Raw genomic sequence first — 15,874 nt, forward strand, 5'->3', positions numbered from 1 at the left:
GTCCACTGACAAAATCTTGACCACAACAAAACAAAAACTAAAGGCCAAAATGCGACTGACAGCAACTTTCATTAAGCAAATAAGAGTAAAACTAAATTAAAAATTCTTGTCAAAATGAACACTGTATAATTTCCTCTCACACAGCAGGAGTCACATCATTGACAGAAGGAGTTGCAGCACATGAACACTGTTGATGCAGAGTTTTCTGCTTCCTGGAGCAGCAGAAACGTGGCTGACGTCTCCCCCGTGTGGACAGAGAGAGAACTAAAAGCAGCAGCTCACCTCATCGTATCGGTACATCATCTTAAGGCCTCTGCAGGACTTGTGCTTCTCCACATAGCGCAGCGCACACTCCAGACAGAAGACCACGTTGTCAGTCTCCTGAACCACCTGCACAGACAGAAACCGAGACGGAGACATTACTGTAGAAACCAGACGCCCTCTTATTACTCAGATAGAGAGAAACCTGATAAATCATTTGAATGTCTTCCACTCTGACTAAATTATGCCACAGGCAAGTTAGAAAGTTGCATATATTACAATATGATGGCATTTGGTTGATAACATTGTCATAAAATTTTATTAAATTTCATTGTCTTGGTCAAGATACCTCTGAAATATTGGGCAATAAAAAGCACAAGAAAATGTATATAAAAATAAATTATGTATAGCAGGTAGTACATACAGTATATAAGCTATGTGCAGGGTATAATCCAAAATAACACCTACGCAATAAAGAAAATATAGTCACTCTTGCATGATTGATGATTTCATGAATATAAATATTTATGTTGTCAAACTTTGTTAAAGGATGTCCTTGCTAGATCATTTGATGGAAAGTAAAAAGCCAGAAATGCATCCAAACTAGCACTACAGCATTTTAGAAACCAAAATACAGAGTATTAAGCTCCTGTGTTCTCACCATAGACAGGTAGCAGAGATGCTGACAGATCTGGCAGCGTCTCTCTGAGGACTCCAGTGCCAGCCATTTCCCGCGGGGCTTCTTACGTCCCTCGCCAGGCCCCAGGCTGCCGTCATGGGTGCCGTAGCGAGCAGAGGAGAGCAAACCTGCCTTGTAAAGTTCCTGCCGTTGGCGCATCTCTATGTTCCTGCAGGACAAGAAAGACGCTCGTTAAACTGGATGTTTTTTTATTGCTCTGGAAAAATATGGAGAGTGGGACATCGTCCAGTAAAAAAGACCAGCACAGGCAGAGGATACCAATTATTAAGATCAAATAAATCGCAAATGAATAGAAAATACAGTGTGAACACACCCTTAACGCAATATATATTTTCCTTAGGCCATTCATCAAAAGGATGTCTTTTTTTCTGCATACATACATATATGTATGTATGTATTATGAGTTTACTGCAGCATCCTACCTGAGGTCTTTGAGTAGGGCGGAGATGGTGGTGAGGAGAAGGCCATTGTCCCTCTTGGATTCAGCTGTAGCGATCTGGTACAGTAGCTTCTCCATGGAGAAGGGTTTGGCTATACGACGACACTTCAGGTCCTGCACACAAAATCATTTTATTCAATTATGACAACTTTCATTTTGACAATGTTGATAATATCCTTCAGTGTGTAAGGATGAAATTGTTTACAGTGTAACCACGGACTCAGATCAATGTTTCTCATTCTTGAGTTAAAAATGTTCACCATTTGGAAGAAAATATTTCCTGCGGTGCACCACAACACAGTCCATTGTATGAATGTCACATTACCCTTGAGAGCAATCTAAGCTGTGGCTCTGAATACGATGGCATTGCTGAAGGTATACATACTTCCATCACCATAACGCCCACAATGACAGTAAGGAGCATTTTCTTCTCTTCTATTACAGCTATAATGAGGTCCAACAGTCCAAAGGCTTGCTCATGATCACTAAAAAAAAATCTAGATACACCGCCCGGGGAGACTTGCAACTGCAATTACTCCATAAAGTTCAGCACACTGGCTGATTAGAGAATCAAGCTCCTGGTTTTAAGTTCATTTATCCATTTCAGTTTCAATCAACTCCACATAAATCAAAGCTTTAACTGCTGCTGTCCACAGGGGGCCAGTGTTGGGAGGCATTACAAAGCAGCAGCAAAACAAAACACATCAGATAAAATGTGTAACACACAGGAAAAACATTTTGATTTTATATTTCATATTTACAGAAAATGTCCATGTTTTGGTTTCCAAATCAGTACACATATGTGCCGCTATCAGTTTCAACCCAGATTCATATGCTGACCTTTGCAGCCTGGTATCCCAGGTTCATCCAGTGCGGTGTGGCAAAGTGCACCGTCTCTGACACACTGTAGCCACAGCACACTTTAGAGACAAAGGCACCGGGGTAGCAGACCACAAACTGGCCACTCCGCTGGACCGTACGGTAAACCTTGATCCCTTCGCGGCACAGCACCTCTGGAGAGATCTGGAAGATCAAGGAGGACGCAAAGGAGAGAGAGAAAAGAGTGTTACAACTCTGAAACTGGGTGAAATATTTTATTTAATATTATATATATATCAGCAAGATGGTTCTTAGAAATATGTTTCAATTTGCCAAGACAGGAAACACTGACCATGATGTTCTTCTCCAACATTTCTAGTCCTGGGGTGCCATTGGCCTGAAGCAGTGTATGGACCACCTTGTCCAGCTTAGCCTTCTCCTCAGCAGGGACAGAATACCTGTGAGAGGAACAAACAAGGACAGAGACATCGGTTGACTTAACACTACTTGCAGAGAACTGTCCACAGAGAGGAGACTATTCTGTTCTTCTCACTAATTTTACATCTGTTTAATTATTTACATGAAAACGTGGGTTTTCAGTGTGACCGTGTACACAGTATACCAGTGATGATGAGCATACTTACCAAATGCAATCAGCACCAGTGTGTAAGTAATCAATATATGGAAGGCGATTTTGGTCTCGAGACCAGCATGAGGTAGAAAAGACCATGCCAATGTTAAGCCAGGGAATGGTCACCCCTGGGGAGACGGACATTTTAAAGAGAGACAAACAAGACCATTGGTTATTACTAACTGCAAAGTACACAGTAACAGTGTTACAGAGATTCAGTGATAATAATCGTTTATGGCCTTTATCTGTGAACTGCTCCATTTTTCTTTCTTCAAGTTTGCTACAGAGCAGCTTCCTTACCAGGCACAGCACCCAGATGCCTCAGAATGGATCCAGAGTTATTGGGGAGGACAGTGAGGTTCCATCCATGTCTGAGGAAAAGACAAGAGGAAATGGTCATTTCTACACTTTTTTTTTTTTTCCCAAAGGATGCCAAAGATGAGATAGCTCAAGGGAACCATCGCGGTTGAGGAAGCAGAAAGTGTTATTCTTCTACTCATGTATTTTAATTCCTGATGACAGGTTTGTTTTTTTGTCTTCTGGAAACAGCTTGTATCCCAATTTAGGTTTTCCCATTTCAAAACAAAAATCCATTGGCTGCTCAGGACACGGACCGTTTCCCCGTCCACATTCATTATCGGAGATTCATACAAATGGAAAACCAATACCAAACTTTAAAGAAAGCGTGCTCTCAGGTCTGTGAGCTACTCACTTTGAAAATGGCTCTGACTTTCCTGTGGGGAAACCACTGCCATGTGTACTGGTGTCCACCTTCCCACAATGCACCGCCACGTGGCTGTCTCTCTGCTCCACGATCCTCCAGTACTCTTGCTGCAAGAACAAAAAGGAAGCAAAACCAATCAGAGGAAGAATGCATGAAGCTGAGCGCAGGTTTCAGGTGTGATTCAGAGTCTGTTATATGTCAGCTAACTGAACACATGCTGCCGTCTGAGATCTACGAAAACAGATAAACTCCCTTTTGACGGATTTTACATTCACATTTGATCACTTTTAATGCTTCATCTGGCAGTGATTAAATGTCAGACAAGCCACTGAATGTTTTTCTTGACATTGCAGTTTACATGTAGTATTATAAACAACATGTTAGTATACTAACCTCGACCTCAGCAGCCCCTGGTTCCTTGTTAAAGCACATGGTCATGGTGTTCCGGGCTATCCTGAAGAAGTTAGTCAAAGACACCGATTTCCCCTGCAACAAAGAGGCATCAAACATTATGAGTCACAGCGGGCTAAGAGTGTAAAGAAAACAAGAAAAAAACTGCAAACTTCACATATTTACAATCTTCGGTGTGAATAAAACAGAAACAGGGAATGTGAAAGAAAATATTGCTGGATGTCAATCACGGTGCCCCCAGAGTTCTCCAAGTTAAACTGAAGACTTTTAAAAACATTTTTAAATCCCACTTAGAATCTAATTTAATGCCAACTTCACGGTCATATTTGCAAAAGTATGAAGGATATAATGGAAAATCAGTGGATTTTAAGCCCTGAAAAATAATTATTTATCAAGCACTTGAATGTAACAAAACATTTTATCATAGTACTCACAGTCATATTACCTACTATAGACTTAACCCACTCACATTTTGGATCGTGATACGTATAAAAACACAAGCTTGCCCATTCTGAAGTGACGAGCTAAAGTTAGCTTGTCAGTTGCGAGGTGTGAGGTGTTTTGTTTTCTCTCCTGACAACAGCGACTGACTCACACTGGAGGCTTGTGCACACTGCACAGTCAAGAGTGTGAAGCGCTGATGCAAACAGAACCTGTCCCAATGTCATTTGCCAACCCACCTGATTTTACTGGAATCCTCCCATTTTTCATTGCTCTCTCTCACAGTTCTCCTGTGTTTCTCCCAGTTTATGACAACCTTCCACACCTTTTTCTCTTATGTAAAGAACAGGAGTCCAGGTTTTCAGACTAATTTATATACCTGTAGAAAAAACATTTTTTACCATATTCATTTTCTTTGTCAGGATGATTAAAGTTCAAATTGGACCACTAGGAAATGCCTAAATGTTGTGGCCCTATTGTGTTTTCCAGCTAGTAATTGTCGGGTATAAGTCATCAGCAGGCTTTTTTTTTTTTTGCAAAACACTGTACGTTACTTATTATTTTGTAATTTCCCCTCTATAAAAATCAACAGAATGCAGAAATTCAATACTTCTAAGGCCTTATTTTCAGAATCTTGCATTTTTAAACACTTGAAAAGCCCTCATGTATGCTGGTCAATGAACTTCAAGTCCTCTTTCCCACTTCGTTTGTATGAGTCTAAAAGTCAGAGGGAAAGCATCATGCTACAGACAAAGGTATCAGCTGTGCATGTGTTTCTATACAGCTCCACCTCTGTGCCCCCCCCTATAGTCCCAGATGGATTTCCCCTGGACTTGACCCCCCTCTCTCATGGACACTCCTGCTACAGAGAAGCTTTGAAGGTGACCATAAATCTGCCGGTGACGCACAGACCCTGCTGAAAGATGACCTTGCAGGTTCTTTATCCTCACAGTGACAGTTTGTCTTGCTTTTTCTTTTCTTCCTTTTTAGGTGTCCAGATGTGTTCATGAAGCGACCGACCTTATTACACATTTTCTATTCTCACAATAGCTGTGAGGTTGTAAAATAATGCAGTTCAATAATACAGAATAGTAGTGACCTAGTAAGCGCTGACAAGACGTTCTTTAGGCGAGTCAGTAGCAGCACTTATCCGAGCCTTTCCTGCTGTAATTAGAGTTAATTATACCCCTGACATGCACTTTGTTCTCGTGATAGAAAAAGTGAAATATAACCTCCTCTTGGGGGCTGCTCGTGATGAAAAATGCATACAAATCTGAGCTGCAGAGAGAAGTGATGGGTCATATTTAGACAGGCCTGTCCTGTCAGGATGGTGACAGCCATTCACATGTCACGGCGCTGAATAGTACTTCCATAATTCAGACGTCTGTGGACCGTACTGGGTCAAGTCTGTTGACAATATCTCAGTTCTTCAGAGGGAGGTCATATTAAGGGATTTGGTTACCGAAGGAACTGGAGGGGGGGTCGAATGGGATCTACGTTTGAGGTGGGTGGAATACTGTGCAGTGTGTGAAAGTCAACACAGAACAAACTTAGCTTAATTACAGAAATAATTACCGCTTCAAAATATCAAGATGCCGTGCCATAGTAAAATATGAACAATAAGTACACAGGTTTTGGATTTCTACACATGCACAAATAATGGTAAGCCTTTGCATTGATTGATTGTACATGTTGGGGGTGGAGGGGCTTGGCAGAGGGTTTGGCACAAGGACAGGGCACGACAGAGGAGGAGACTGTCAGAGAGAAGGCTGGAGATTTGGGGAAAAATAGCTAAGAGCAAGGGCATGAGCTGAAGGAGAGGAGCCATGGGGAGAGGGCTGGATTAAGGGAGCTGAAGGGTGGAGCGAGCTGGAGGAGGAGGGGTCTAAAGGGGGCGGGACAGGGTTGGTTTGGGGGCTGCCTTCTCTCTGACCTACATTTCAGCCAGCCAGAATCAACACAGCTGCCAGCAGGCTGGGGAGGTGGGAACACATCTCTCTCTCACACACACACACGCACGCACACACACACGCATGCACACACACACACACACACACACAAGCAGGAATACTGACCACCTTACAACACATACACACAGCTGCACAGAAATGTTTAACAAAACCACAAGATGTGCAAGATACAAAAAAAAAAAAACAACTCACTCTCAAACCAAAATCTTTACAATGCAGCTCCATGACACATTGACACATACTGCTGCATATAAACAGGTGTGCAAACCTCCTGCGTTTGCTTTTATAAACCACAAACTATGAGAGTTAACAGCATGATAATGTTACCAAAAACACAAGAATTGTAATGGTCATTAAAGGGATAGTTTGGAGTATTTGATATGGGGTTGTGTGATTTTCAATTGTCAGTGTATCAGCTACAGCAGATGGCTGCTGGCACACCCCCAGGACAACACACAGAGGCTAAGCAATGTGCTGCTGTGCACAGTGTCAGCAACAAAAGGTATTTTAGCCACTATAAGGCACAGAAACGTCTCTTGATGTTGCCTCCTTACTGGCCTGCACACTGACAACAAGGGATGGTTATAGATAGGGATTACCACCTTAAGTGTATGCTATATTTACAATATTTTCACAATTTTACATTGCTGTCAGAAACCCTTTTCCAATGGGAAACAACCATTATGTAAGCAGAATATCACTCTCTCCAAACCGACCAAACTCCTTAAAGAAAAACTATAATTTTACTTCACAGAACACAGGAGTTGTTGGTCTACTGCTGCCTCAAACCGTTAAATTCTGTGCTTTAAAAAGTTCAGATTCACCGATGTCACACAATAACACAAACTAACAGAGAGGCAGCAGTAAACTGGAAACTCCCGTGTTCTGAAAGGTAAAATGACTGATTTCGTCTGTGGAGTTTGGTTGGTTAGGAGAGCGATATTTGGTTTCTATAGCAGCTTTTTCCCACTGGAAAAGGTTGTCTCATGGAAAAACACAGCAGAGAAAATATTCTAAACATAGCGCACATGTAAACTCATTATCTTTTTTTAGGTGGACCTTTTTTTATGAGAATAAAATACCTTTTTCTGCTGAGCTTGTCCACAGCAGCATATTTTCTAGCCTCTGTGCTGGTACTCCTGTAACTATCAAGTATCTCATGCAACTGCACATCAAATAATCTGAACTATCCCTTTAACTTCTTTGCCGTTCACACAGCAGTGACATTTTCCCTAAAAGAAACCCCGTCATAGTGTGTTGTGACAATTTATAGCACAGCTTCTGAGGAGAGTGTGCATATTTTATCAGACAGCAGTATCAAAACACTCAAATTTTAGTGTTGGTACTTGGTAGAGGTTGGATGCTGTTTACACCGGTGCGACATCAGTCTCGCTTCAGATAGGAGTGAGATGTCAGGCATCTGGTTGAGCGATAATGAGGTATTTGAAGTCTGCTCAGTTGCTGACAAGTTACAAAAGGTTTGGCATTTACCATTTAAACAAGACAACCTGCATATCATTTTTCATTTTAGTTATGGCATGTCATTAACTGCTTGCTAGACTAAAGGACTGAGGCAATCCTGGTAGTGGATGCCAACATAGTAAGTAGCAAAAATGTACTATAACTATGACAGTTGCCTCTTACGTGTCTCATCTTGTAAGTTTACATTTGCTGTCTTAAGATTCAAATAAAGTTAAATGAAAGATGTGTTGGGTGTTTGTGATGAGTCATTGTTTCGCAGACAAAAATGAAAACAAAGGCAACCATGTTAAAGAGAGAGATTATTTTAAGCAGGACTGTATGAGGTACCTATTGATAGTCAGCCATATAGGAAATGGTGGTAGGCACGCCCCCGCCGCCATGTTGTTATATTTTCACCACTTTACCTCACCGTTAGACAGCCTTTTTCAATCGAAGTGTCAGCCAAATATCACTCCCTCCACAGCCACCAAACTCTTGCAGGAAAAACAGTAATTTTATCCTGCAGAACACAGGAGTTGCTGGCTTACCACTGCCACGATCGGTTAGTTAGTTTGTGTTATCATGTGACTTCAGTGAATCTGAAGTAACCTTTTAAAACACATAAGTCACACAATAAAACAAATTAACTAACTGTTTAAGGCAGCAGTCGACCAGCAACTCCTGTGTTCTCTTCAGTAAAATTGTTGCTTTTCCAAAAGGAGTTTGGTTTGGAAAGACCAATATTTGGCTTACATAACGGTTGTTTCCCATTGAAAAAGAGCGTATGACAGCAAGGCAAAATTGTGAAAATAATAACAATAATGTAAATGCACACTTAAATGATAACCCCTGTCTATGGATAACTATCTCTCTCATCCAGAGATGTTTCTATGCCTTACAGCTGTTAACACTTAATAACTTTAGATCATAAAGCCCCCTTTAGAAAGAAAACAATAAGAAAAGAAAAAGCAAAGATATACTCTCATGCATCTTGTCTGTGTTTCAAATATGTGGTATAAACAGCAAATATGTTCATCCTCACCTTGTTAATACATTTGTGCTGGTCACTGAGAACACCGTTGTCCTCTTCCTCCTGCTGCTGCTGCTCCTCTGCATGCTGCCTGTCCTCTTTGCCTTGTTTTTCCTGAGCGAAGAGCCGGCGCCGGCCCGCTTTGACCTGAGCCTCCAGCTCCTTCAGACGGTGGTGATACACTCCATTAGTGCGGTGGTGCCCTGTCGCCCCTCCCACTATCCCACCTACTAGCCCATTCTTAGGCTCATAGCGTGGCAGCACCAGCGCACTAGGCGCTGAGGAGTCCGAGAGGCCCTCCAGAGGGCCCCGGCGCGACTCCAGGTCCTTTTTCTCCTGCAGCACCTCGGCCTGCAGTCGGAGGCGCTCCTCGGTGCTCAGTGAGTCATAGGAGAGGATGTACTGGAGGTAAGCCTCCTGCAGCTTGGCCAGCCGGTCTTGCGCTGACTTAGGGATGCGCAGAAGATCGGCCAGCTTGGTCCACTTCTTCAGGTCCATCACCTGCTGCATGCCGCCCATGTCGTTGATGAGCTGGAAAAAGCGCGACAGGTCCACTTCACAGCCACCTGTGCAGAGCAGACAGACAATGAGAGGGTTAATTTAGGGTAAACATGAGGAGTAAGCTCAGTGTAACAGTTCCAATAGGACTACATATTTCGCTAACATTAAAACCAATTGAAGGTGAAACTTTCCCACACCTTTTTGCTCTGTAACAATTAAGCAAACTTGGCAACTTAGCTCATTAATTTGCTCGCTAAGGTAAGGCTAATAGTAGCAAAATGCTTGTCAAGCTGTTAGCTAATTATTGGTGTATATTAGGTACTTATTTAGCAAGCATTTTGCGGACAGTATCTAAATTAAGATGTGAACATATATTGTTGTAAGGAGAAAGCTGACTGAAGCACCAAACTTGCTCAACTGTCACTGGAGAACAAGGTAAAAAGAGGCAGGTGTTAGGAAGGGTAAATGGTCATCTTCAATAACAGAAATTCTGGCCCATTTAGCACTGCTGTGTGCACACAGAAAGTTGTCAAGTTTCACTTGGTTTGGGAAGAGAAAAAGCCCACAGAAATAAAATCAAACGAACAAGACTGCCATCTTGGAGCATCTGCTCCTTTGGCTAAACAAGCCATTTCGTTCATGCCAGTTCATTTTATTTGAAACGGCCAATTGAGCTATCACCTTTCAAAATGATCTGTGCGGTCGTGGTGCCAAACCAACACAAACTCTGCTAATGTAGAGCTGATCTGCTGGGCACAGTAAAGGAAGTCATTTGGAACCAGTGTATCCTGGCTGGCTGAAGCCACTCCACTGGCTCGCTAGCTGCCAGCTCTCTCTGGCTAACAGTCATACACTAACTGTACTCACACTGGGCTAATCTGAATACAGCTGGATGCAAAGGCAACAAACACAGCACAGAGCAGCAACAGAAACCAGTGCGACACTAATAAAATTCAGCATGAACGGGGTGCATACAAAAACTCACACATACACTTTGTGTCTAAACTGTGGCCGTTTAAAGGCTCATAAAATGCTGATGTCATTGTGAGAAATGGAAGGTGACAGGACAATCTGGGGGAAATATTGTTTTTGTGGCCCGTCGGGCTCCTCGCCAAGTTGTTCCACATTGTTATTGTCATCTATAAACAGGAAGATAAAATAGGGCGGAGTGCGAGTAAAGTTTTCAGAGCAGCGCTGATGCCAATGGAAGTAGCAATAGTTGTGATACTTGCTGGCTTTATAGAGTCCAACATGTGTGACAAATCAAAGTTTAAAAATGCAGCAGTCTGACAAGGTAAACATCACTTTTTTTTTGCACATTTTGTACATAATCTTCCTTTGATGATTCTTCTGTATCTAGTTTGTCCCTTTCTTATCTTTACATTCAAGACAGCTGTGGGAGAGAAACATCAACAAGTGTTGACAGCGCTGAGAGGAGGCCTCAGTTTGGAACAAGGTGTCTGGGTTTAATTCAGTCCTGTAAAATCAATAGCTCTGGTCCTCTGTGGCAGTCTGCAGGAAGAAACCTGTGGCTTATTGCTCAGTGAATTCAATCAATTCAGAAAAGAGTTCTGTTCACTACATTGCCTTGTGTATAGTCACACATATACTCATATATGAAGGGATGTAACAATATATCATGATAAAAAAAATGTCTCAATACTGTATCAGACCATGATAATATCTACCGTGATATTACGTGTTTATTTTTATTTCATTATTTTTATTTATTTAATAAAAAGGACTTTTAATGATCGCTGCATTGTTTTAGTTTTGCAGCTGTACATACATGATTCAAGCATTCATTGCCAAACACAATTCATAGCGATTGTTTGTACATGCTTGGACTATGGCTTCTAACTTAATCTTGGGGAAAATATAGGGAATAAAGGGAAAAAATTAATTTTATACCAACAAAAATGCTGTACACATCTATTCTGTCTATTCTATTCATATTTGGTTGATTTTGGAAGCAAGTTTCATCTGATTTCAAGAAGAATCTGACCAGGTGGCGGGCATTAAGAACAACTGCATAGAAAGAGCCAATCTTCATACGGATGGTCTTGTTTGTTTATGTGGAGCCACTAATAATAACATGAGACTGTTTAATAACCAGTTAAATACTCATTGTAGTAGCTTTAATCGGGACATTTCTTCAAGCTGTCGTTTGTTTTTTAATACTGTGATAAAAAAAAAAATCATGTCATTTGACTTTTTATCATGGTACCTTGAGTTTTTGGGATCTTTACATGCCTACATATTTGAGTCGGACATTTTCTTTGAATTTTTTTACTCTGTCATGGGATTGGAATTGCCGAGTATTTTTGTTGGATTGGGATTGGACAGGAGTGAAAATCAGCTCTACTATATATATGTGTTTGTCTCACTCACCAATGACAGGTGGCTCATCCATGGTAATGCCCTGAGATTTGAGGTGCTTGCGGATGCAGGCCAGCCGCTGCACGTTGGGGCCCCAGCGCCGGCCCAGCATGTGGATCCTCTGCAACTGTGTAACAAAACGCATCTCCTCGCTCAGCTTGCACTCCGGCCGCCAGTCTGGTGGCGGGACCACACGGCACATGCCGGCCGCCTCGGCCTGTTCCCTCACCGCATCCAAGTACACCAGGGGGTCCAGGAACTCCCGCGGCACTGGCCGGAAGACGGGGACTTCACCCAGCGCTGCCCAGCCCTCTGGCCTGCTCCGCTGGCGCTCCCACTCCTTCTCCTGTTCGCGCTCCTTCTGGCGCGTCATCTCTTTCTCTCGCTCCCACTCCTTGTCACGGTCAGCAGGCCGCGGCGCCGCCGGTTTTAGCTGTCCAGCGTTGTTGGTGGAAGCGAGCGGGGAGGAGGTGGTGGAGGAGGACACAGAGGTTTGTTGGGGGTCTGAGGTAGTGCTGGCACGACTGGGGTTCTGTGGCTGATTCTGGCCTGATGAAGGGGAGGAAGAGGATGAGGAGCTCCGACCATGAGACCTGCTCTGCTGCTGCTGTGCTTGTCGAATCAACATCAGCTTGCCGGCCGATGCCCGCTTGGGTCGCTGGTTCATCGGCTCCGTGTTGGCTGCTGGTGTAGAGGGAGTTTTTTGAGGTGGTGGAGTAGGAGGTGGAACTGGGGTTGCGGAGGGAGTTTGTTTAGGAGAGGGGGGTGTTTCTGATTTGTGTCCATTAGAAATTGGAGTGGTAGGGGTGGTGGTGGTTTTTGTGGCAGCTTTCTCTTGATTGGCCACCTTCTTGCTGCTGCTGCGTGTCTCCAGAGGCGTAGTTTGAAGCTTGGCCTTCTTGGCCTCATTACCAGTGGTTTTGGCTTTCTGCTCGATAACCCCCGTCCCCACTGAGTTGAGCACCACTTCCAGACGCCGCTTGGAGTTACGCAGTCCCTCTCGACCTGAGCACTCCCCCTGGCCCTGCTGGCGCTGGCTCTGTCTTTGTCCATCCTCCTTGGCCAGGGTGTTGTGCCGCTGCCCATTTAGCCTGCCGTTGAGGCGGGCGCCGGCAGCCACGTTGTGCAGCCCATTGGATAGTAGCACCTGTTTGCGGGTTTTTGCATTGCTGTGGTGGGCTGGTGCCGCTGCTTTTCCTGAGTTGGCCAGCCCATTGCTGGCTGCTGGCTGGCTGTGCTGATTGTGATTGTTCGCTGACGATGGTGCCGAGGCGGCGCTGTTGTGTTTGTTGCTGCTGCTGAGTTTGGTTTTCTTGCCCAGTTCTTTCTGTTTGGCTTTGGTGTATGTGACGTGGCCCTTGGACACGGTGGCTGTGTACTTCTTCACAGTTTTGGACGGCAGTCGGAAGTCGCGGCTCTTTTTGGCACCACCAGCAGCTTGTGCCGAGCCCGCCCGCGTCAGCCCGTTCACTTTAGAGACCTAAGGTCAACAGAAAAGTGGGAGAGAGATGGTACACATTAGAAGAGTAGGATAGCAATCATGTACATGAAGTAATAGAGAAATATTTTGGAAAGCAAGAATCTTTGCTGTAAGTGCTAATAACGCCTATAAGGATAGTTCAGATTTTTTTGAATGGAGTGTATGAGGTGACCACTGATCGTCAGTGTCATATCTACAGTAGATGGTGGTCGACATGCCTCCAGTTTGAAGAAGCAGCAGGAGTACCGGTATAGGAAGCTAAGCAATGTACTACCATGGACAGGGTCAGCAGCAAAACATATTTTAGCCTGTAAGTATGTGCTGTATTAAGAATATTTTCACGGCTTTACCTCACTTTCAGACATCCATTATTGATGGAGAACCGCCATGATATAAGCCAAATACTGTTCTCTCTCTAAATAAACCAGACTCCATGGGAAACATCTGTAGCTTTACCTCACAGAACACAGGAACTGCTGGTTTACCACAACACCTTTGTGTTTGTTTGTGTTATTGAGTGACTTTGGTGAATCCAAACTATCCTTTTAAAACCTAGCAGTCACACAATAATAGAAACAAAATAATGGATCAAGGCACCGATAGACCAGCAACTACCATGTTCTCTAAGGTAGAACAACTGACTTTGGCTGTGGACTTTGCTTGGTTTGGAGAGAGCTATATTTGGCTTGTATAAAAGTGGTTTCCCATTGGAAAAGGCTGTCTGACAGCAAATTAAAGCTGTGAAAATATTGTAAATACAGTGTACACTTGAAGTGATACTAATTGTTTTTAGGTGGACCTTTTTTAAGTAGCTAAAATGCATTTTGTTGCTTCCCCTGTCCACAGAAGTACACTGCTTAGCTTCCCTGCTTCTTCTTCAAACTGGGCATGTGCTGACCTGTATCTGCTGTAGGTAATACACTGACCATCCATAAATACGTCATACAGTCCCCACATCAAATATCCAAACTGTCCCCTTCAAATCTCTGAAAGAATCCTGTTTGATCAGATCTCTGAATGCTGCAAAGTTAAAAATACTAATATATTAAATATAGAAAAAAAACTCCCAAAATGTACCCACACACAGACACAATTCTATAATCAGACAGCATGAGAAGACACATGCAGGGGCGTGGGCGTACCCACACTCCACAATGAAGAGGACCAGAATTCAGATGCTCGCACTGCAGTAAAACATTTGGCCAGTCAGACCAGAGCTATTTGTGGAAACCTACGCTATTCATTAGAGAACCAATCAACTGTCTTGATTACTATACTTTCAGACTCGGTACACTCCTGTAAACTGCAGCTCAAACTGCTGTCAACACAAAGGCTGAGATTTAGAAAAGGATATGTGCAAACCAAAACCAAAACCACTACATCCCGAGATAAACAACACTTTAGAGAGGGTAGAAAAAAAAAAAGGACATGGTGGAGACATGAGAGGGAAAGCAGGGATGGCTTCATGGTTTCTGCTAGCAGATGGCTGGACAGTATGAGGTAGGAGGTGGGGTCATTGGAATGGAATAAAATCCCATCCGGGCACATAAAAACAGCCTTTTATTTGCCATGGGTTTCTTTAAACGCTGTAATTCAATTTTTGTGCTATGAATAAAGCTCCTGCGTATATGTTTTGTGTGTGTGTGTGTGTGTGTGTGTGTGAGAGAGAGAGCGATAGAGAGAGACAGGGAGCCAGTGTGTATGTGCACATGATTGTGTGTGAAGTCTTTGAGGCCCCCAGCTGTAGATCAGAGGTTTGGTACAGTGGTGTCTGGTTCCATGGCTGGCTCACTGGCTACAGCTGTGGGAAGAAACATGGCCGCCCTTTTACTCAGTGCAAAGAGCTCTACAGCTGGGTCACTACATGTTAAAATCCACTGTTTAAAAAAAAAATAAATTGTGTATAGGACTCTTTCACTCCATTGCTTCATTTTCCTCTGTATGCATTTCTAAGAATATCCCCTCTTCCTCTCCCTCCTCGTCTCTGTTGTTTTCATGGCCCACTTTCAGAGCTGCCACGAGTTTCTCATTCCCTTTTTCCTTCTCTTCCTTCTCCCTTCTCCTTGATTGGTCTCTGTATGTGAGGAAGAGGACTCTACAGTGTTAAGAGCTTTTTTTAGTAATAAGAGAATTTAGTTGCAAATATCTGAATGTGTTGACCTGGAGGTCACCTTTCTGTAGTTGATGGTCAAATAACAAAAAGAGAAATCAAACTGGGAATGTTTAATATAGCAACATAATTATACTCAGCAAGTTTGTGAATTTCAGATTGATTTGTTCATTAGCTTCCCTGTGCCTTCCTCTGTCCTGTGTTTGGAACCATATATTCCAAAAAGACATGAGTGAACTTTTGCCTGTTTGGCCAAAATAGTTCAGTATGTTCAGTGTAAGGTCTTTTTCTTTTTGATTAATAACTCTGGATTAGTTAAGAATTCACATGTCCTCTCTTTTTCATTTGATCCATACAACATTTTCATCCCACGTGACACTTATGCCGCTCTGGTTCTCAACTCACATTGAAAAATGTGCTTATCCTTCTGCTGTTATTTTCAAATATCTAAATAATTTGTACAAACCAGGGGTAGACATGCTTGTACACAAGCCATCATGAAGCCCTGATAATCATT

The 15,874-nt window shown here is 43.0% G+C and overlaps 1 protein-coding gene across 1 annotated transcript in view; it reads right to left on the reverse strand.

Moving 5' to 3' along the window:
- Window positions 1–15,874, reverse strand: part of jarid2b (jumonji and AT-rich interaction domain containing 2b) — a 144,130-nt gene that overhangs the window by 3,459 nt on the left and 124,797 nt on the right. Inside the window, exons 7-17 of the mRNA XM_084738298.1 lie at window positions 11,780–13,247; window positions 8,900–9,453; window positions 3,968–4,060; window positions 3,563–3,681; window positions 3,151–3,221; window positions 2,864–2,978; window positions 2,572–2,677; window positions 2,241–2,423; window positions 1,384–1,514; window positions 923–1,109; window positions 283–390 (exon numbers count right to left, since the gene is read on the reverse strand). Of these exons, the coding sequence (XP_084594424.1) occupies window positions 283–390; window positions 923–1,109; window positions 1,384–1,514; window positions 2,241–2,423; window positions 2,572–2,677; window positions 2,864–2,978; window positions 3,151–3,221; window positions 3,563–3,681; window positions 3,968–4,060; window positions 8,900–9,453; window positions 11,780–13,247 (3,135 nt within the window). The remainder of the gene's footprint in view (window positions 1–282; window positions 391–922; window positions 1,110–1,383; window positions 1,515–2,240; window positions 2,424–2,571; window positions 2,678–2,863; window positions 2,979–3,150; window positions 3,222–3,562; window positions 3,682–3,967; window positions 4,061–8,899; window positions 9,454–11,779; window positions 13,248–15,874) is intronic.

Source organism: Lutjanus erythropterus, chromosome 16 (assembly GCF_056507025.1).
Source record: "Lutjanus erythropterus isolate fLutEry1 chromosome 16, fLutEry1.hap2, whole genome shotgun sequence".
Lineage (NCBI taxonomy): Eukaryota > Metazoa > Chordata > Actinopteri > Lutjaniformes > Lutjanidae > Lutjanus > Lutjanus erythropterus.